At 35.4% G+C, this 22,626-nt stretch overlaps 1 protein-coding gene across 4 annotated transcripts in view; it reads left to right on the top strand.

Annotated features, from left to right (window-relative positions):
• The window catches only part of Pfrx (6-phosphofructo-2-kinase/fructose-2,6-biphosphatase), a 512,820-nt gene that overhangs the window by 294,680 nt on the left and 195,514 nt on the right, over positions 1–22,626 (top strand). For all 4 annotated transcript variants that reach the window (XR_016549397.1, XR_016549395.1, XM_090404174.1 and 1 more), the window contains exons 10-11: positions 4,711–4,815; positions 11,040–11,081. Coding sequence is in view for 2 of the 4 variants with exons in the window: in XM_090404174.1 (XP_090260300.1) it covers positions 4,711–4,815; positions 11,040–11,081 (147 nt within the window). In the remaining 2 variants the exon portion in view is untranslated. The remainder of the gene's footprint in view (positions 1–4,710; positions 4,816–11,039; positions 11,082–22,626) is intronic.

The following is a 22,626-nucleotide window of genomic DNA, read 5'->3' as shown; positions in this document are numbered from 1 at the left end:
AGTCTGTTAAGGAGGATAAAAAGAAGAAAGGGATACTGAAAGGAAGAAAGGAAAACAATGCTAGATGACATGCTGAATGGAGATAGGTACACAACATTGAAAGAGAAGGCTTCAGAACAGAAGAGAGTGGAAGGAAAGTTTTTGCTACTAAGAGAAGAACCTGCTCAATTGCAGAATACTCAAGAAGAGAAGCCCAATGCACAAGCATCCTACTGATCTTGAGTGTTTTTAGAATGTTGAAAATAACAGGTGGCTGCATTCCAACCTTGTGAAGTGCTGTTACACCTACACAGTTCTCATAATCTCTCTACTGATAAACACAATGTTGGCCGTGCACAGTACCACTAATGGAACTGTGCCCATGCAGTTCTGTGGGGAGTGTGTGTGTAGAGAAGCCATCAATGCCAGACCCTATCAAAAGCCGTGGAGATGTCAAAATAAGGCGCATGTTTCTCCAAGTCTTTCCATGGAATAGGTCCAAATGTGAGTGACATAGGCCAGATCTCCTACGAATCTAGAGTGGCAAAATACCTATTAATGGTCACTAATTAGATAGAAGTTCTCAAGGTGAAGTTTATTTTCAACCATGTGATAGTATCTTATGTAGTTAATTTAATAAGTTAATTCCTTTGTAGATAGACTGTTTCTGCCAAAAGTAGTTTGCACGAAGATACTGTCAAAGGTATCTTGTTGATGTTTCCCAAATGGGAAGTAATTCCATTCTATGACAAGAGGTACTTATCTCCTTATCTACTCCTTATTACTACTTATCTCTAACCTTTTTTTATAAAGTAAAGTTTACCCATGTCCAAATATTTTATTTCACATAACTTTGCAAGTCATCATCATTCTTATAAAAATCAGAAATACTCTTAGAAAATTAATTTAGTAATTTTTGTTAGTTTTGGTCAAGAAATACAGTTATCTTTGCAAAGACAAGCCACAAACTGAATTATGTTATTGACACAACATCTAGTTTTCATGTCTCCTTATCATCTTTGATTCCTTTTATATACTCTTTCCTTCATTTCTTTGTTTTTTCAATAGCCTCCAGAACATTTTGCCACCTACCTGATATTTATTTTCTATATTCTTACCAGTCTTCCCATGACTTTTGTTTACCTACTTTTACATGCTACTTAGATCATTTTTCTGTTTATTTCTGTATTCTTTCAGGGCATTGGCCAAAGTATGCTCTAGGATCTTTTGGTATGCATTTCTTCTTTTCCAGAAATGCTTCTTTAACTTCTTGCATCCACCATGAGATTCTTATTTTTCTATTCTTAACAGACAACTTCACTACATACCTCCTTAGATGAATCAGTGTCTTCTTCAGCTTTTTCAGAAATTTGCCACTGAGATTCCAAGGTTTGAGCAGTTTGAAAACTGTTCTAGTTTTCAAACTGCTTCAAATTTTCTTCTATAATGTTTCTATAGTCAAGTCCTACAGTTTACATGTAAAAGCTGTTCAACGTTAATTCTCTCTAAAACTTTCTTACATACTTTCTTGTCAATGTAATATCCATTTTTATCCTGCTTAGCACTAAGTAATGGTCACTTCTAATTTCAAATCCTTGGGACACTTTTGTATCTTGAACCAGCATGAAGATTTTGTTATCAACAATGATATAGTCAGTGAATGAGGCTTTTCTTGTTTCTTCTTTCTACTTGAACTTTGCACATTTTTATGTTGGAACATGGTATTAGTAATGACTAGTATATGTCCTGAGTAGAAATCCAGCGAATACTTACTGTTATTTGTTAAGGAAATCAAAGACTTCAGTGGCGAGTCTTCTTCTGGATACTTTTACAGATATTGCAAGTGAGAAAAAGCTCATTCATTCTATGAGATGCATAGATAAAAATTGGAGGAAGTATTTGTTTATAAAATTCTTCTCCAAAGCTCAGCTGCAATATTTTCATTGATAAAGAGTATGAAATTAAGAAGCTCTTCTTGTCACTGGAGACTGACAGTGGAGGTCAGTCTCCAGTGACAAGACTAGCAGTCTTGGCAACATCTCAGATTTTCTGAGATATTCTTGGATTCTAATATACTGTCCTGCATTAGTAAATGTCCTGGAAAACATTTGAATTTTGAAAATAGTCCCATTTATAAGATGGGAGTTTTTTTTTAATACTGTGTGAAAATTAAAACACGTCATATGCTTGTCAGTTAGCTGACATTGCGCCTTAAACAGTTTATGATTATGTTTTTCATACAAATATAATTTGTCCTTTGAATTAAGTTTTCATTGCCTATTTGAAGAAGTATTATTTTAAAAGGTGAATAGTGTTACTGACATTGTTGCGCAATGTTTTTCTTTTTTCTCTTTGTTGATTAATTCTTCTGTTTATTGCATAAAACTTAAGAAAAACAAATTCTTGCAAGTTTTAAATAGGACAAATTTGCCAGAGTTATGAATTTGATAAACTGGACTCATAGTAATGTAACTTATAAGAGAGGGGAGGGACAGTAATTAGGTTTAACTACACAGGTAAGGTCATATCTCTAAGCCTATCTGTATACTGTATAATTACAGTGGTTTACTTAGAAAAAAAAATTGGCATGTCATTTAAAAAAAATTGTACTGCAAATAATTGCTCACATCAGACCCTGAATAGGATATTGTTTAATCTTATGCAGCATGTTAATTGGATCCTGTAGTATTTCCAAACTTAACTTTCCAACAGTCACCAGTAAGGCATGTGACATGGCTGATATAAAGTATTCAGTAGATGAAGAGAATACATTTGTGTTTTCCATTAATAGTTTATGAACTGCATCTTTGTATGAATCCTCTTTGTGCTTAATAATTGTTCCCTGCTTACTGTTAATTCTTTTTCTGAAGATAATGATGATTTATGGTTTTAGTGGTGCAAGGACAACAAAGGTCATACGGTACCATATCAAAGGTTATAGCAGTACACAAGGATTCGAACCCATGGCCGCTTGGTTGTAGAGCAGATTCGCTAACCACTCAGCCAACCATGCTAAGTGGTTAGCGTACCTGAAGAAGCAACCAGTTTAATTAGTTAGTATACTGTAGTATTCTATTCTGGATCTGTAATGACAATAAAATCCTCATTAACTTAGGTCACATAATCCTAAAATATATTTATTGCGAAATCGTCTCAGTGGAAATCTGCATGACGATAATAAATAAAAGGGAAAAAATATATGCTGTAAGGAATAAGTAAGATGTTTTGAAGCATAAATTAAAGATGCCAAGAAATTATATTCTTGGTTTAATCCTTTATCCAAGTGTAATTAAACAAAATTTGTGCCTGAAGTATTTTCAGGACAGGGCAACTTGTATATAGAGGCTAACGACTTCACATCACTTGCCTTAGTATCGCATGATGCAAAGCACATATCATTACAGACATGTATCATATTATGCTTTTCCAGGTTGGCAGGGAAAAAATCCAGAGGAAGACCAAGATATAGGTGGATTGATACGGTAAAAAGTATCTTAGAAAACAGAAATATAAGATCTGATAATGTTGGAGTCTTGATAGGTAACAGACTGATTTGGAGGAAAATTGTAGATAGGAAGTTAGTAATGTTGTAAATTTTTCGGGTAGTACTATCATATCCTGTACCCCCCCCCCCCCCCCCCATGAGGGTACATGTTAGGAATTTGACGATGAAAGTTTATTTTTCACTTGGTTAGACTAAATAATAAATTTAGTTTAATCCTTTATCCAAGTGTGAGCAAACAAAGTTTGCACCTGAAAGTATCTTCAGGACTGGGGTAAGGTGGTAAAACCTTACCCCAGTCCTGAAGATACTTTCAGGCGCAAACTTTGTTTGCTCACACTTTGATAAAGGATTAAACTAAATTTATTATGATGATGATGATGATGCTATGCATTATGGGAAGAATCGCTATCCAAACTGGTTTTGACCTTTATTGAAGTCTCATCAGACCTTGTCACCATCAAAGTATTCTCCTCCACTTTGTATACACTACTAGTACCCATCCTTTAAAGCATTTCTGGAATGCTTCTTCCGGGATACTGTGCGCTTTTACTAGTATTTTATTTATTTATTTATTTTTTTTAAATATCAAGTCGATTGACTCAAAATGTTGGCCTTTCAAGCTATTACATGAGTAGTTAGACAGACGACTTCACAAACTTCTTCAATATTTCTGTCAATTTCCGATGTTGATGGTCATCCTGAACAGGGATCATCATCCACTGAAGTTCAGCCATCTTTGAAATGTTTCCATCACTCATTTGTTTGAGTCCAGCCTAAAACCTATTCCCAGATGCTATTTTTAACATTTCAAATGTCTCTGTGGAAGATTTTTCCAATTTGATTCAAAACTTCACACAAATTCATTGAACATGAAAATCGCTCATTTTAAATGCAACAAAAAAATTGCTAAACACACTGAACACGTTGACACAAACAGATATAGAAACTAAGCAAAATATCAGGTTGTGGTTTTTGCTTGGCTATTTCTTAATGTTGCTGCTAGATTGCAGCATATAAAGCACACAGCTAGCAGCTCTTGTTGGCATGATAGTTAATTCAGGAATTTTCCAGACAAACCTCATACATGTAATGCTTTTCACATTTTATCAGTCTGTGCACTTTGTCTATGATGTTTCTCATAATTCTATTCCTCTTCCATTGGGTGGTTTACAAACTCAGTTTCATCAAATTGTCTTTTTTTTTTTTTTTTTTTTTTTTTTCCACAGGGGATATGTGAGGAGATGACATATGAAGAAATACAAGAGAAATATCCTGAAGACTTTGCTGCTCGTGATCAGAATAAGTTTCACTACAGATATCCAAGAGGAGAGGCAAGTATAATGTGTAATAAAATAAATGATGATTTTGGTATTGCTGGGTACTAACATCCTCAAAAAGAGGTGTTAAAAGTTCATTAAACAAGTTGCTAGGAATTTTATAGAGAGATTAATTTGTAAGTAATTTCAAGGATAGAGTTCCATGGCAAGTAGCTGCATACCAGGTCTAATAGAATTTCTTTTATTTAATAAGATGTAACTCTAAAGGTTTTTTTTATCTTTAAAAATTATTTTTTCCAAAGAACTGGCGCCAGGGGGCAGACCCCCCCCCCTAGTGTACACACACACACATATGCTACGCTCTTTCTTAGGTAGTATATAGATAGCCATAAATGATAGCGTAATGTATATATATCATAGTTATTCATAGCTTGCAGGTATGAATACAGAAATATGGATATACTTACACCAACTCTGAGATGAAACCTATTAAATAAAATTGAACCAAATTGCTCTATTGTGTGCCAAGTAGTAAATATCTGTTAGTGTATATCTTGTTTTCAAAATTTGCTTATCTTTTGTCAAAACTGCATTTGTTGCTCTGGAGTAGAGAGAGAGAATAAAACAACATAGAACATGAGCGAAGATGTATGTCTAAGTTGGTGTCCCAACTACTTGATTAATGTTTTTGAATTGTTTCTTAATAAAGTTCTTTGCAAGCTTATTATGCATATCGTTACCATTTAACCTCCATAGAGTTAGCAGGCTCATCATGGGAGGTTTCACTCGAGAAGCAACTTATCTATCATAGTGAACCTTAAAATTATTCACACTCCCAGCATTCACAACATAGTCCAGCAATGTATTCTGCTCATCCACTCCTCACCATGTAAAAAAAATCTACTCCTCAGTAACATACATAGCTTCTAAGGATACCTCTCATTCTTTCCTTTTCATCTTGCATTATTTTTTATAATCAGTCTTTTTTTTATAAACAGTAACTTAAACATCTCAGAGAGAGATGTGTAAGATATTTCAGAGTCCTGATATCACTAGAGCACAGTTTGACCCAATTTATGCATGGTAGTTCATGAGTTGTCTGAACAGTGTTTTATATGATAACATGACACACCTCCTTATTAGTGTGCTTTATCAAACTAACAACGTATCATGCAATCTTTGCAATGTTCCCTTTCTGTGGAATATTATTCTCTCCTCTTCCAGATCTTGATTCTCACCTTCTGAGGGACACTTCCACCAACAATACAGTACAGCCTTATATCTGTGCACTCACTAAGTGAAATATTTTGAATTTAATCCTTAATTAGTCAATTTTTTGTTACATAATTAGTCACATTGGTCAGAACATCAGAAATCACTCCTTAAACAGCTGATAACTGATTGCTCCTATAGCTGGCACACAACTGATTCAGCACAGGGGCAGCAAGAAACTCATCTACGCGAAATCACAACAAAAATCCATCATTGCTTTTGTCTGAAATTGAATTTGAATGATGGCATGGGGTCAGATAGATCCCGTGTGACTAATTAAAGGTTAACATTAAAAATGCAACTCCACTCATTTTTCAAAGCTAAAAGTCTGTTCAAATATTTCTGAAAAGAATTATCATCAACAGCATTATGTATAACCCTCTGTAATCTTTTGTACAACATAAATTCAAAATTTTGGAAAATTTACGGAATGCCTAAGTAGGATAGAATCAGGATAACATGAATTTGGGGGTAGAGTTTGTAGAGAGAGAGAGAGGGGGGGGGGGGGCTCTGTAGCTCAGTTGTTATAGATGAAACCCTTTGGTCGGAAAGACCTGGGGTTTGAGTCCATCAGTGATGTGAGGAACCTTTATCTTGCTCCTTTCAACAAAAGGAGGTGAGTTAGCTGGTCTCATATAGAGGTAGGGGATTTTTTCACCCAGAAACTCGGGTTTTTCGTCCCCTAGAAGAGGCATATTGGCCCCTTGAACACATGCATCTACAGATATAGGACACACCGGGAGACATAGGGCTAACCACTTTATCTTCAAGTATAGTTGTGGTTGCAAGAATAAAAAAAAAAACCTCGACACCATAAAAGGTAAAAGAGGAAGGATTAAGAAGTTTAGAAAGAGAGAGAAAGAAAGATTAATATGGTAAAATGGGAGGTTTCTCGAGTGAAACCGCTCATGATGCGGCTGTTAACTCTATGGAAGTTGAATGGTAATGATATACATAATACCAGAGAAATGTATCTGAAATCCCCAATAAACATTTTTATGTCATTAGATGGTGCGGAATCATAAAACCTCTCCCTTCTGCAGAAAAAAATCCCATTTTACCAAATTGGCCCTGTGAACACATGCATCTACAGACATAGGACACACCGGGAAGCATAGGGCTAACCACCTTATCTTCAAGTACAGTTGTGGTCGCAAGAATAAAAAACCTCAACACCGTAAAAGAGGAAGGATTAAGAAGAAAGTTTAGAGAGAGAGAGAGAAAGATTAATATGGTAAAATGGGATTTTTTTCTGCAGAAGGAAGAGGTTTCATGATTCAGCACCATCTAATGACATAAAAATGCTTATTGGAGATTTCATATACATTTCTCTAACATTATGCATATCGTTACCATTCAACCTTCATAGAGTTAACAAACATGGGAGGTTTCACTCGAGAAGCAACTTATCTATCATAGTGAACCTTAAAATTATTCACACCATAGCCCAGCAATGTATTCTACTCAAGTTGGACAAGAAGATATTTACAAAGGAACAGTTGGAAAACACAGTCTGTAAACCCTCTAATAGAGAGAAACTGAAACTGATTAGATTTTGTTATAAGTAAAAATATGATTATATCCTCTACATGCTTTTCTCCTGAAAACATTCATGAAAGGATATGAATATCTCCAAATGGCATAATATTTAATCAGATTGATCATGTGCTTATAGATGAAAGATCAGCATCAAGCATTATGGATGTAAATCGTGTGGAGTAGTTTGCTGTGATTCAGATTATATATGATCAAAATTAAATATATCAATCAATACATCCAAATTTGATTTTGAAAGTTAATTGATTTTGATCATGTTTGCTTTTTGGTCTCTTGCCAAAGCTTGTGGTTATAACTTTTATCCATCCATACTTCCATTTCTTTCGTGCCCAGTTTTTACTCAGTTATCCACAGAAGTCTTACTGTCTCTCTCTTCTTACTTTTCTCCAGCTCTTGTACTGTCTGTTTTATCCACCTGCAATTGCAACTTTCAGTTATCATTTCTCTCTTTTTTGTCAGAAGAATATTTTCCAAACTAAATATATATAAAAAAGTATCTTAGCCCTTATATCAAATAGGTTGATATAAGGTATTCTTTGTGTATTCTTTGTGCTTGTCAGCATGGACTAGTTAAAGGAGGTTGTGTTTTACAAACTTGCTTATGTACTATAACAAGGTGACAAATGTATTGGACATAGGAGACTTGGGGCAAAACCAAACATACAAACCACCAGAGATAACTCCTGATCAAATGGCTAATAATTTACTGAAAACCTCCAAGATAAGTCCCAGCTCTACCAGGAAAATAACTGTACAGTCTTCCATCAGAAAAAATCTGAAGATGGCCTCCGAGCTTCCTGAATTTGTACAGCCAGTTTCTCTTGAAGAGGTGCAGGAAGCCTTAAAACTCGCTAAGAATGGCAAGGCTGCAGGAGCGGATGGTATCCTCCCCAAGTTTCTAAAACATCTTGGCCAATGAGGTCAAACATGGCTGGCCGCCCCTTTCTCAAATATTATAACAATTGGAAAACTACCAAAACTGTGGCGGGAAGCCAAAATAATTGCTGTGCCCAAACCAGGGAAAGATCCAAATAATGTCAAAAATCTGTGACTTATCTTCTTGCTTTACTTCTCCTTTAAGCTCTTTGAACAAATTCTCCTTAAGAGTTTCACCACTCATCGAAAGAGCACTCCCAATTGAACAAGATTGAAGCAAGCTTCCAAAAGAAACTTAAATCTGGAGTCACTTTCATTGACCTAACATCAGCTTATGACACAGTCTGGATCAGGGGCCTCCTCTTAAAGCTAAGCAATATCATAAGGTACAAAACAACTTTCCAGCTTTTTAAATCTATTCTTTCCAACAGAAAGATCTAAGTTCATATTGGTGGAAAAAAGAGCAGGCCCAGATTCCTCCATAACGGTCTTCCACAGGACTCTGTGTTATCCCTTTACTATTTAACATAGAGGAAATTTTTCGACCGGTTCCCGAGTTAGTCGATCTCTGGCACGGGCAAGCGGGTTTTTCGTCCTGGAAACTCAAGAAAATCAACCGTAGAACCCACACTATTTCAGACATTAAATATATATTGTGTTAGGGTTAGGGACCACGAGATGGCAGCACTTGTTGAGCCGCCTCTTCACTGTGTGCCACTTAATTAGTGATAGCCCTGGGCCAGCTATCTCTGATTTGGTACCAGTGGAGATTGAACTGCCCACTCAGTCTCCAAAAGTTAGATAGGGCTAAACGGCCTCGCCTACTCCCTATACGGGAATAAAAAGTCGTTAGCTGATTTTGATGTCTGAATTACCACATACCAGCTCAAGCAAATATGAATATGCTGATGATCTCACTATCATACACTAGTCTGCCTCCTTTGCCAACCTGAAAACAACCTTGAACACAGACCTGAATATCCTGGAGCTTCTAGCAGTGGTACCTTAAGTCAAATCCAACAAAAACTGTGACACAGCATTCCATCTGAACAGTGCAGAGGCAAATCGACACCTCAGCCTCTCTTTCTGTGACAAAATGGTACAACATGAGCCTCACCAAAATACCTTGGAGTGAGCCTGGACAGAAGCCTAACCTATAAAAGGCACATCACCACCTGTCCAACAAAGTTAAAACGAGAAATAATATCATTTCATGGCTTGCTGGAACAACCTGGGGTTGTGGTGCTGATGTCTTAGGGTTGTCTGCACTAGTCCTAGCATTCTCTGCAGCAGAATACTGTGTCCCCTATCTGGGAAAGAAGTGTGTGCACACTAACACTATAGACACCCAGCTAAACTCTACCATGCTCACAATTAGTGGGACACTTGAGAAGCACCCCCTCTCCCCTGGCTGCCTGTCCTGTCTAACATTGCTCCACCAAATATACAGAGAAGACAAGCCTTGATTAAAGTATTTAATCAAGTAATGAGCATCCTGCCCCTGCATCAGACTCTCATAAATCCACCTAGTTTTCGCCTAAAATCACGAAACCCTTTCTGGTCCACGGACGAACTCTCTGCAGCTACCTTACCATTAACACCTGACATGTGTAGAAAGAACACTGGTCCGACAATCTTCCAACAAATGGTTTCCTGGTTGAAGATCCCTGTGCTCTGCAGCCTGGTTTTGCCCTTCCAGGGAAGATTTGATCATTTATCAACAGGATCAGAACTAACCAGGGCAGATGTGGCTACTTACTGCATAAATGGAGACCATCAGACCACCCTTATTGTGACTGTTCCCCTGTGGCACAGACGATCACTCATATTGCAAATGACTGCCCAAGGCACCAATTTCATGGTGGTGGCCTCCAGGACATCCATGAGGTGACAGATGAGACCCTGAATTGGCTTTCTGGTCTGGACATTGACCTGTAGCTGCTTTTGCCATAAGAATAAGTAAATAAATTATTGTTTCTTGTGATGTTCATTATGAAGCTCAGTTAATTATGAACAAGCAGGGGGAACACAAGCAACCTTGTAGAAAGAAACTCTTATGGATATATTGTTCAATAAATATAGATAATTGAGAAACTGAGCAAACTATTATATTGATATCTTGCTAAGTTATCTAGAACACAGAGCATTATAAATTTTTCTTTTTATAATGATTTCATTTCCATGATAGAGTTTGTAACTTAATCAAGAGCTGATGAAATTCTGCTTGCTAATTTGATTATTTTTTTATATCATAATAGTTATTCATGTAACTTCTAGTGGGTGAAGCAATTTGGCTTTAGGTCTCACTCATTTTATTTCATGTTTTGAATGTAAAACTCTGAAGTTGCATTTGGATATCTAATGGAAGATATTAGTTGTTTGTTAAGGATTCAAATTAATTATTTTAAATTAATGTTTATTGTTAATAATTAATAATTTGACTAAACACACACACACACACACACCAATTTATAGATTGGATTTGAAAAGGGTGTTATTTTGCTTTATTTCATGTGTATTTTAAAATACCTTTTTCCCTCCTTTTTTTTTCCTCTCTGCATATGTGGTAACAGTCATATGAAGATTTAGTGGCTCGATTAGAACCTGTTATAATGGTGAGTTAATGTGAATGTTTTTTTTTTTTAACTAGAGATAAATGGTTGATTAATTTGCTATTGATTTGCTGTGCAATAATTATGTGATCATTCTTAAGCAGGGGTTGGGAACCGGTGGCTCCGGAGCCGTATGCGGCTCTTGGTGAACAAAGTGCAGCTATTGAATTAAAAGATAGATAATTAATACAAACAACTAAATATTGTTTTTTGATATGGCCTGTTCGTGCCGCTAGATACTATGCATGTGACGTGTGTTACTCATGCCTAAGGTAACTAGCGCCACGGCGAAAATTTGAACTAATTGATCAGCTATCCTGTCAAACACCAGTTTGACAGGACAGCTGATCAATTTTTTTAGATACATACGGATTTTAACTGTCAAAATAAATATTCTGTTAGTTAACATATTTATTGTGGTACTAAATTGGTGTTTAATTTAGTGCCAGGTCATGTTATGCAAAAATTAATTTTTATTATGTTGAATTTGTGTTTTTACTTGCAGGTAAATTTGTGATAATAACCCTCCTAGTATGAGTTCAAGAAAAAGAAAAAAATTCGAAGAAAACAGAGGATTCAATAAAATGTGGAAAGAGAAATTTTCATTTATAGAAGTAAATGGAAATCTGCAATGTTTAATTTGCCATCTACGACTTCAAAATAAATCAAGTAATGTTGTACGACATTTTTGAGGAAAACATTTAGACTTCAGTAAAAGATATCCTGAGGATGATGATAATAGAAAAAAAAAAGCCATTGAAGAATTACAAAAGAAAACATTGCTTCAGCAAAGAAATTTGTCAACTTGGATGAAATCTACATTGAATACTACTGAAGCAAGTTTTTTGTTATCCCTTGAATTAGCAAAAGCGGGAAAACTTTTTCCGATGGTGAATTTCTAAAAAATTGCATGTATAATGTCTCTGAAATTCTATTTAAGGATATGAAAAATAAGGACTAGATACATAAAAAAAAATTAAAGATTTACCTCTTTCGGCTAGAACTGTCAAGGAACAGATTGTAACAATTTCTGCAGAAGTTTCAAATATGCAAATTATGAATATTAATTCTGCCGATTTTATATCTATTGCGGTTGATGAATCAAATGATATTTCTGATATGGCACAATGCTGCATGATGGTTAAGCATATTGCATCTTCAAGTATTCCAGAAGAATTTCTTGATCTGCTAACACTTAAAGGACACACTACAGATATTTCAGAAAACCTTCTAACAAGTTTACAGAATATAAATATTAATAATATAGTATGCATTGCAACCAATGGCATGCCCTCTATGATTGTGAAAAATATGGGGTTTGCTCATATTCCACATGGAGTTGTTTCATTTCATTGCATTTTGCACCAAGAAGCTTTAGTTGCAAATTCTTTGGGATTATTACCACAACTAAAAAGAGTGATGGATGTTGTTGTGCCAATGATCAATTTCATCTGATTTCAGGCGTTGAATCACAGACTTTTTGACGCATTTTTAGAGGAACTAGGTAGTCAACATAAAGATTTAGTGACATTTACATCTGTCCAATTGTTATCAAGAGGAAAAGCACGAAAACGTTTTTTTTTTTTTTTTTTTTTTTTCGGTGCTTAAAAGAAATAACAGTTTTCTTAACCACTAAAAATTATAACGTAAATTATGTGGAACTTCTCAGCAATCCTGAATGGATACAAAATGTTTGTTTTTTGCTTGATATGACAGAACATTTTAATAAGCAAAATTTGAAGTTGCAAGGGAAGGGAAACACAGCCTTACAATTACTAGAGGAAGTCCTTATCTTTGAACAGAAACTAAGAGTGTTTTTTGAAGATGTTACTGAAGAAAAATGTATATATTTTGAAAATCTAAAAAATTATAGATTGAATTTAAATCAAGAAAAAGTTGATTGCAAAATATTAGCTGAAATGATTACTGTAATTTTAGATTCATTTACAAGCAGATTTTAAAAAACATCCGGAGATGATGAAATTATATTACATCTGTTAAATTGCAATTTAAAATTAATAGATATTGACGCTTTTCCCAGAATATCAGTTGCAGAACTACAAATGGAGCTTCTGGAAATTCAGAATAAAAGCATCTGGGTACAAAAACTTCAGGAAATGTTAGCACACATTGAAGAAAATGAGAAAACTATGGAAGAAACCACAGGAAATTATATTTGAATGTTGGAATTCTTTCCCAACTAATTATTCAAATACCAGGCGACTTGCTTTTGGGATTTTGATTCTTTTTGGTTCAACGTACAATTGCGAACAATTTTTCTCTTCAATGAATTACATTAAAAATAAGTATAGGAACAAATTGACTTTATGTTGGAGGTTTAATGGATTGTATAGCACTCAGAAAGGATTAAAACAGAATTTAATACTTCGTATATTTCGTCTCAGTCACTGCAACATCATCAGGGATTACAAAAAAACTAATGTAACATATATACAAATAACACAATACTAAGCCCAACCTGGGTGACACTAAAGTCCTATCTAGGTGGATAGCCTAGATAGGACTTTACTGTACATTCCAGGCCACCTATAACTGCCCTCTAAGGGCGGTTGTAGGTGACCTGGAATGTAAGGTGGGATCTCTGATAAGTGTTTCCCAAATCTTAAGAAGCTTCTAGTAGCAAGGCTTATACATTGGTCATACATAACTGGTAATTAGTTTACGGAATTAACAACGCATATAAAGTATATTAATTAAAGGTAACTTTAATGAATAACTTCTATATTTCGGCAACATCGCGTTGCCATCTTCAGGAACATAAAGATATGGTATGTGCACGCAGGCACTAACAAAAGCAAATGAGGAAGAAAGCAGGAAACTAATATTGTTCCTAAAGTCCTAATGGTGCCCTCTGGCGGGCTAATTTGGTTGTCTTGGCAGTTGGACTGAAGTTCTCATAATGTAAGTTCCCAAATTTTGCCACACATTATACTGGCAACACACCCTCACATATAAAAAAACTCAGCCCACTTTAAAGCCAGTATAGAAAACCTCTCACTCCAACACACTGACATAATGGTCAGTTTTGATGTCTCCTCCCTATTCACTAATGTCCCAATCAAAGAAACCCTAGAGCTCATCCAAGCCAAGTTTCCTCCCAATATCTCAGCCCTATTTCAGTTCACAATGAACTCAGGCTATTTCGTTTGGCAAGGAAAGTTCTACCTTGTAGAGGGGACAGCCATTGGTTCACTACTTTCCCCACCCTTGGCCAATTTCTTTATGGAGACCTTTGAAGAGAAAGCCTTAAACTCCCCCCCCCCCCCCACACACAAAAACCCACTATTTGGCTTCGTTACGTGGATGATGTGTTCGCTATTTGGCCACATGGCTCAGACACACTCCACTCCATCGTAACATACTTAAACAACCAACACCCCATAGTCTAGTTCACCTTAGAAAAAGAGGAAAACAACACCCCCTTCCTAGACACTTTAATCACTCGCCAGCTTGATGGATCTTTGGTTTTCTCTGTTTACAGAAAACCCACCCATACTGGCAGATACATTCACCAGCAATCCCGCCCTCCCCACTCACAACAATATGGGGTTATAAAAACACTATATAACAGGGCAAAATTAATCTGCTCAGATGACAAGGCCCTAACTGCTGAACTAAACCACATCTTGAACACTTTCTTAGCCAATGGCTATAACCCCAAAAAAAATCCAAAAAATACTAAAACCAGTAAACCATAACCCTCTCCACAATAAAGATTACACAAAATCTATCACCATCCCCTACATCCAGGGCACCTCTGAGAAAATAACCAATATCCGCAAAAAATATGACCTTACTTCTTGTTACAGACCATATAAAAAGTTGGCATCCCTTATCCGCTCTACCAAAGACTAACCACTTCCCCTAGACCTACCTGGTGTATACCAGGTCCCTTGCAGCTGCAAATTGTCCTACTTTGGCCAAACAGGCAGGACAGCAAATATCAGGATTTCAGAACACAAAGACTACATCCGGTTTCACCAGTACAGCCGCTCTGGGCTGGCAGACATGCCTTAGATACCCACCATAGAATTCGTTGGAAGAAAACTAAAATAATACACAGCAGCAAGTTTAAATATGAAAGATTATTCAAGGAATCATCAGCAGCTCTAAAAAAAAATTATACTCCCCGTTTTCATTACGTGCTAACGTCTCTTGGACACCGAGATTATTCAAGGAATCATCAGCAGCTCTAAAAAAACGTTTCTAACCTCAACAAATTTGGGTGCATGAAACTGTCCCAAATTTGGGAGACTTACATTGTGAGAACTTCAGCCCAACTGCCAAGACAACCAAATTAGCCTGCCAGAGGGCACTATTAGGACTTTAGGAACAATATTAGTTTCCTGCTTTCTTCCTCATTTGCTTTTGTTAGTGCCTGCGTGCACATACCATATCTTTATGTTCCTGAAGATGGCAATGTGACGTTGCCGAAATATAGAAGTTATTCATTAAAGTTACCTTTAATTAATATACTTTATATGCGTTATTAATTCCGTAAACTAATTACCAGTTACTTAGGAAGCTTAATGCAACTGTATTTATTAATATGGTTGTGTTAAGCAATTTGGTTGATTTCTGAGAGCTGCTGCTAACTCCAAAAATAGTCTCTATTTTTTGAATTTTCTGTGTTGGAGCATGGTGGTTTTTTTCCATGAGATCCTGTGGGTTGTATCCAAGACATGGTCAGCCAGGCCTGACTGACCATAGGCATGGTTGTTGATCTGCCTGTCTGTCCAAAGTATGCCAGCTTACAGGAACAGAGTACTTTATAAACTCCAGGCACTGAGAGAGGAGGGAGCTGATCTTTTGTAGAATGGATAAGGGTAGTTTGCAGTGGGGCTTAAATGCTGTGTGTAGGGTGTACTTTTTTAAAATCTTGGCTATTTTTTCGGATGTGCCATGGATGTAGGGTATTATGATGACATTTCTAAACTTTTCCTGAAGAGTAGACTGGGGAATTGCGGAGGATCTGATTATTACCACTAATGCACCTTGCTACAAACTATCAAAACTGCTGGCCAACTCTCTGACCCCCCCCCCCCCTCACTGGACTTTCTACATCCTATATAAAAAACTCTACCCATTTTAAAACCCTCATAGAAAATTTAACCTTAAATAACACAGACATATTGGTAAGCTTTGACATCTCATTGTTTACCAATATTCCCTTAATAGATACCTTAACACTCTTAGAAATGTTTTTCCTTCTGACATCTTAGATCTCTTTTCCTTTGCCATCAATTCTGGTTATTTTTCTTGGAAGAACAAAATCTACAAGCAGATAGAGGGAACAGCCATGGGTCCTCCCCTCTCACCCCTCTTGCCAATTTTTATATGGAACATTTTGAAAAACAAGCCATAGACTCAGCCCCTCTATCTGGCTAAGATATGTAGATGATGTGTTCTCTATTTAGCCTCATGGCCCAGACACATTAAACTCCTTCCTCAGCCACCTCAACAGCCTACATCCAAGAATCCAGTCAACGATTGAAAAGGAAAAGAACAATTGTTTACCCTTCCTTAGACCCTCCGTTACACTCCTTCCAAATGGTACACTTTCCTTCACTGTATATAGAAAACCCATGCACACAGGCAGATACATTCACAAACTCTCCCACCACCACCCTGCTCAACAATATGCCATTATTAAAACTCTAACCAAGAGAGCCCACAATCTTTGTTCCAGTGTTCCCTTACAACTGAGGTTGACCACATACACAACACTTTCCTCTCCAATGGCTACAGCGATCACAGTATTAAAAAACTAATCAGTTCCTCCCCCATTAGAAATGCCATCACCATACCCTGCATCTGTGGCACATCTGAAAAAATAGCCAAGATTTAAAAAAAAAAAAAAAAAAAAAGTATAACCTACACACAGCATTTAAGCCCCCACTGCAAACTTGCTATCCTTATCTGTTCTACAAAAGATCAACTCCCTCCTATCTCAGTGCCTGGAGTTTATAAAGTACCCTATTCCTGTAAGCTGGCATACTTTGGACAGACAGGCAGATCAGCAACCATCTGCCTAGAGGAACACAAGTCATACATCTGCAACCACAACTGTGGTCAGTCAGGCCTGGCTGACCATGTCTTGGATACAACCCACAGGATCTCATGGAAAAAAAACCACCATTCTCCACCACAGCAAATTCAAACAAGAGAGACTATTTTTGGAATCAGCAGCAGCTGTCAGGAATCAACCAAATCTTAATAAATACGGTTGCATTAAGCTTCCTAAGATTTGGGAAACACTTATCATCAGAGATCCCACTTTACATTCCAGGCCACCTACAACTGCCCTTAGAGGGCACTCCACCTAGATAGGACTTTAGTGTCACCCATGTGGTTGGGCTTAGTATTGTGTCATTTGTGTATATGTTACATTAGTTTTTTTGTAATCCCTGATAATGTCGCAGTGACTGAGACGAAATATAGGAAGGATTAAATTCTGTTTTAATCCTTTCTGAGTGCTATACAATCCATCAAGCCTCGAATGTGATGTCTTCACAGCACTTAAGTCTCTAAACACGGAACAAATTGACTGATGAAAGTTTGAAAGCCGAATTGCTATTAAAGTGCACAACATACAATCCAGATTTAAGTAAATTGGCTGAGAAGATACAAAATCAAAAGTTTCATTAGCGAATGTTAAATTAAAACAATCAAATATCTATTAAAATACATATTATTGTATTTTTATTCAGACTAATTCTTTTTGCTACGCAAATTCTGACTTTTTTGCAATATTATACTTACTTAAACCTGTTTTGTGATTAAAATCTTATTCAGACAATGTTCTTTTATTTATTGAACATATAAAAAAAAAGTATATGCAAACATAAAAGTGGTATTTGATATCTGGAAGTACTGAATTAGAAACAAATTTACCTAAGTTTGAACTAACTGCAACTTTGAGTCACCAGGAAAAATCCAATTGAAGTTGTGGCTCCCAAAATTTTGTATAACAGCATACATTTCCTAGGAAATGTGTTTTTACATTATGGAAAATACCAAGAATAGCGATCAGAACTTTACCACCTTTGCTGTGAGTTGCCTGAGTTTGTATTATGTACTAGGACTACTTGCATTAGCTCACACTAGTAATCGCCAATACTTTTATAGTTTACTATATTCAGCATGAAACTCTCTGATTCCAATCTTTGAGTTTCTTATTCGGTTTTAAAACAATGTGGGATTTAATATCCCCTTAATTTAAATAATAAATTTTGTTTTAATTATTTTTTTTTGGTGGAATGGCTCTTTGGTTCAGAAAGGTTCCTGACCCCTGTTCTTAAGAATTAATCTAAAACCATTTCCAGAAGTACATACCTATGGGAAGGGGGGGGGGGTAACACAAATGAATGGGGGGTGGGATGCATGACTGGAGAAACATTATAACATGCATTCTAGATTTGACATTATCTATACTTATGATGAACAACAGGAATTTATTGGTCGTTAAAATATGTATAATACACCTACTAATAGAAATGATGGCTTCTCCATGGCTTAAACATCAAAAATATAAATACATAGATCACAAAGTTGACTAAACACTAAAAAAACTATTACAAGACAAATAACTAAATTCATGCTAACCAATAAACGTAAAATTACATGGCATGCATTACCTGTCTGCAGCAGAGTCAATTGTTGGCAAAGTTTAGAAAGTATTTTACCTTGGTTATAATAAATGTTAAAAATACCAAGCTATTTTAAACCTGGTTTTACTCCATTTCCCAAGTAAGCAAACAAGTCAAGTTTGCGCCTGCACGTATTGGAAGTTTAGCTGACCCTCAAAGTAGTGCAAGACCAAGGCAACTCTTGGTAAAAGTAGAATAAGCTCTGATCACTCATCTTAATATTTACCCTTAATGCAAAGCACATCTCCTGGAGGAGATGTATGATGTTGTGCATTAAAGCCAAGGGGCCACTACCCAGACCGGTTTCGACTTTATTGAGGTCTCATCAGTGGGAGCCAGGCTAGACATACCAAGATTTAGTAATACAGAGTTTATAAGTATTTTACCAGAACAAGTTACCATAAGGTGTTTTAACCTTATTAAATAAAAATCTCAGGAGGAGATATAAATGTAGAAAGTATTTTACCTTGGGTATAATAAATGTTAAAAATACCAAGCTATTTTAAACCTGGTTTTACTCCATTTCCCAAGCAAGCAAACAGACAAACAAGTCAAGTTTGCACCTGCACGTATTGAAAGTCTGGCTGACCCTCAAAGTGGTGCAAGACCAAGGCAACTCTTGGCAAAAGTAGAATGAGCTCTGATCACTCATCTGTTGACAAAGTTGAAATCTGATGTTAAAAGATTTAATAAGAGATTTCCATATGTACTTATTATCAATCCTTGGTTTTTATTCAGATCTGCATGAATAGATGACCATAACTGATTCCTTCAGAAGTCTGAAATAAAAGTTCTTTTCTATATGAGACATGTTTGAAAAGTTCCAATCAACTGCATGGGTGACGACTACTTTTTTTATTATTATTTTATTTATTTTTATTTTTTTTATGATCAACATCTGTAATATGTTCCTTCTTTCTTACCTCAAATCTCCATGGCTTGTCTGTATTTAGGCTAAACCACAAGAGCATGGAATTCTACATACCCCTACGTATTTGTAGAAAGCCATGCTATCTCTAGGAGACATCAGGAGGTTGCAAACAGTATGAATTAGCTTAAAAGAGATCTATTTTAATTTATAAACTGCTAGCATACGGAATTATGATTGAATCTCCATTTTAGATATTCTGGTTATTGGGAGCAGTAGGGTTCTAAAAAAAAAAAAAAATACTGTCTACTATTTTTTTGGAATTAATCATTCAGAACAAAAAATTTTGAGAAAGTCTAAAGTTCTGTCTTTGTCGTAATTTTTTATAATAGAAACTGCTTGATTTTTCAGGATGTGGATTATGCCTAATTTTTGAGAAGGGTGGTGAAGTGATGAGGCATGAAGATAATATTTGTATGTTTATGATATACCTCAAGAGTATCACCATTTTCAAGCTTTTTAGTCATGAACACATCATGAAAAATGACTTTTCGATCTTTTTTTTCAAGCTTTGATGTAAATTTGATAGTGGATCCTATTTCCAAATAATAAAGATGTCATCAACATATCTCCACCATACCTACCGGTTTTAGACTAATTTCCATCCTTTTTCTCCATAAAAAAAAAGTCAGATGAAGGAGGAGAGAAGGGGCTGTCCTCAAAATGTCATTATCATCATTTATCTAATATATAAGGGGGATAGGATATTTTGATATATTACAATTACTTTACATTATTGGTAGCTTCATATCTTTAAGTTTCTTCCAAATTAGTTGGTTTTTCAATTTTCCACTGCTTTTGAGATCTTAATTTCCTCTGGATTTTTTTCTTCTTACATCAAGCACCTGTTTTACAAACCTTTCCTCTCACATTTTGTTAGCTCTGTTCACATATTCTTAAATAGATTAGCTCTGTCCACATATTCTTAAATATTACAGTATTTACTTCACTATGAAAGATTTTATTTTTCATACATTAGCCGTTGATGCCACCTGTTCACTCTCCTCATTTATCTCATAACCATCATATCTGTGGTCTGAAGCCTGTCATGTACTGTTTTATTTCCACCCCAGTTCTTAAATACATAAATTAAAAGTAATAAAAGTTTGAACTCTGTCTATTGTAAATTATTTTAGTGTTTTGGCTGATTTCTCCCTTATTCCATCTAAATTTATTCAGCTTGCTTCCCACTGTATTAGCCTTGCATATTCTGTTGTCTGTTTCCATTAATCTGCCATCTTCACTAAAAAAACAAACAAACCTAAAACAGCTGAAATATTTTTTACTGATTTATTTTTATTATCCGTATTTTCTCCATTGAAAATACAGTTGATGTTTTCCATGTTCCTGCCTGTTTTCATAATCCCCCCCCCTTTTTGTTGCTAATTTTCATCCAGATTTGCAAGAGGTTTAGTTTAAATAATTCCTGTACATATCTTCGGGGACTATTTAGAAGCATAACATCATCATGTATATAATGAAGAACTAATATCCATCTTTAAGTTTAATCCTACTTTCCTTCATAGTGTTCACCCTTACACCTGATTTTACAAAAATTAACTTCCTGTACCTCTTTCAGTTTTAACTGCTGACTTAAAACATAAATATGTTGCTCTGTATAATGTCCAATTTACACATTACAATTGTAATGTTTTGAAGAGCTTTTCATTTGATATTTTAACATATTTTCCAGACCTTACAAGACATAAATGTTGATCTTTCTATATTCTCATGATTTCCGATTTCTTTTTAAGTTTGCTTAGCTTAAAGTATTTTTTCATAAATCTTACCTAGAACTCTCAGTAGGGAAATTCTTCTTTAATTTGCTAATAATATTTTATTTTCCTTTTATTTATAGATAGTTATTATTTCACAAAACAGAAATGTTTTTGAAACTTCAGTGAAATACTTCTTGTAATCTCATAGTTATTATTTAGATGTACTTTCTGTTTTTTTGTCTGTTTGCTGTCTTATGTCAATGTGGTATTTCTGTAATTCCTTGCTTGCTTCACTTTTGTTTTTTCATTAATGCTTTTACATTGAGAAAGATATTTACTTTATTTATTTAAATGGAAAAGATATTTAATTCTGAAAAGTGTTAGACTTAAGTCTGAAGTATTTTTGATACAGGATTTAGTATGTTGAATATTTGGTATGATTTAATATCCTGAAAATATGAAAACATACCATTTTGTATATTTAAAGACAACAATAAAAATAGAAGAGCTAGATATCTTAGATAATCAGTTCATCATAATGGTTATCCTTAAAATCACTTTATAAACTGTATACACAGGAACTGCTCTGTCTTCACTACATGCATCAGTAGAATTTCTCCTCTTATTTTTTCAGAGTGTTATGATTCCTTATAACACTCTGGAAAAATAAAAAATAAATAACAGAAAACTAGATAGGTTCTTGAGGTCTCCAGAACCTATTGATCTTACATCAAGCAGATGTAGATAGCAAATCTCCTCTTTTCCAAAAATATCCAGGGGTCTATAAAATTTGCTGTTCCTGTCATAAACCTTGTAGTAATCAAAATGCGAGAAATTTTGATATTAGGAAAAATTTCATTCAGGAGTTTATCACATTGATGCAGGGGACATATTGTATGGGATAATAGGTGGTGGAAGAATGAGAAATCATTATTGGAAACTATTAGATGCACATGAATAAGGAAGTGAAAAGTAAATTTTTTGCATAGTGAGTGGAATGCATTGTCAGTGATTGGTGAATGCTCCAGTGCTGAAGTGTAACATCTACCATGGTTCTTTGGGAAGTTGGCCTCCTGCATGAATCTTATGACTCCATGGAGAGTTTTAAAAAAATACTAATATTTATTTTACTATTCTGAGGATGCCAACTGCAAGAGCATCAAAATGTCAAATGGTTATTAAATGTCAGTTGAAGCTTTGCAGAGCATCTAATATATTTACTTCAGATGGTG

This window comes from Typopeltis vanoorti, chromosome 2, assembly GCF_054136105.1.
Source record: "Typopeltis vanoorti isolate ZY-2024b chromosome 2, IOZ_Tvanoo_1.0, whole genome shotgun sequence".
Classification (NCBI taxonomy): Eukaryota; Metazoa; Arthropoda; class Arachnida; order Uropygi; family Thelyphonidae; genus Typopeltis; species Typopeltis vanoorti.
Note: the sequence above shows the minus strand (reverse complement) of the source record. Positions and strands in the feature narration are given on the sequence as shown.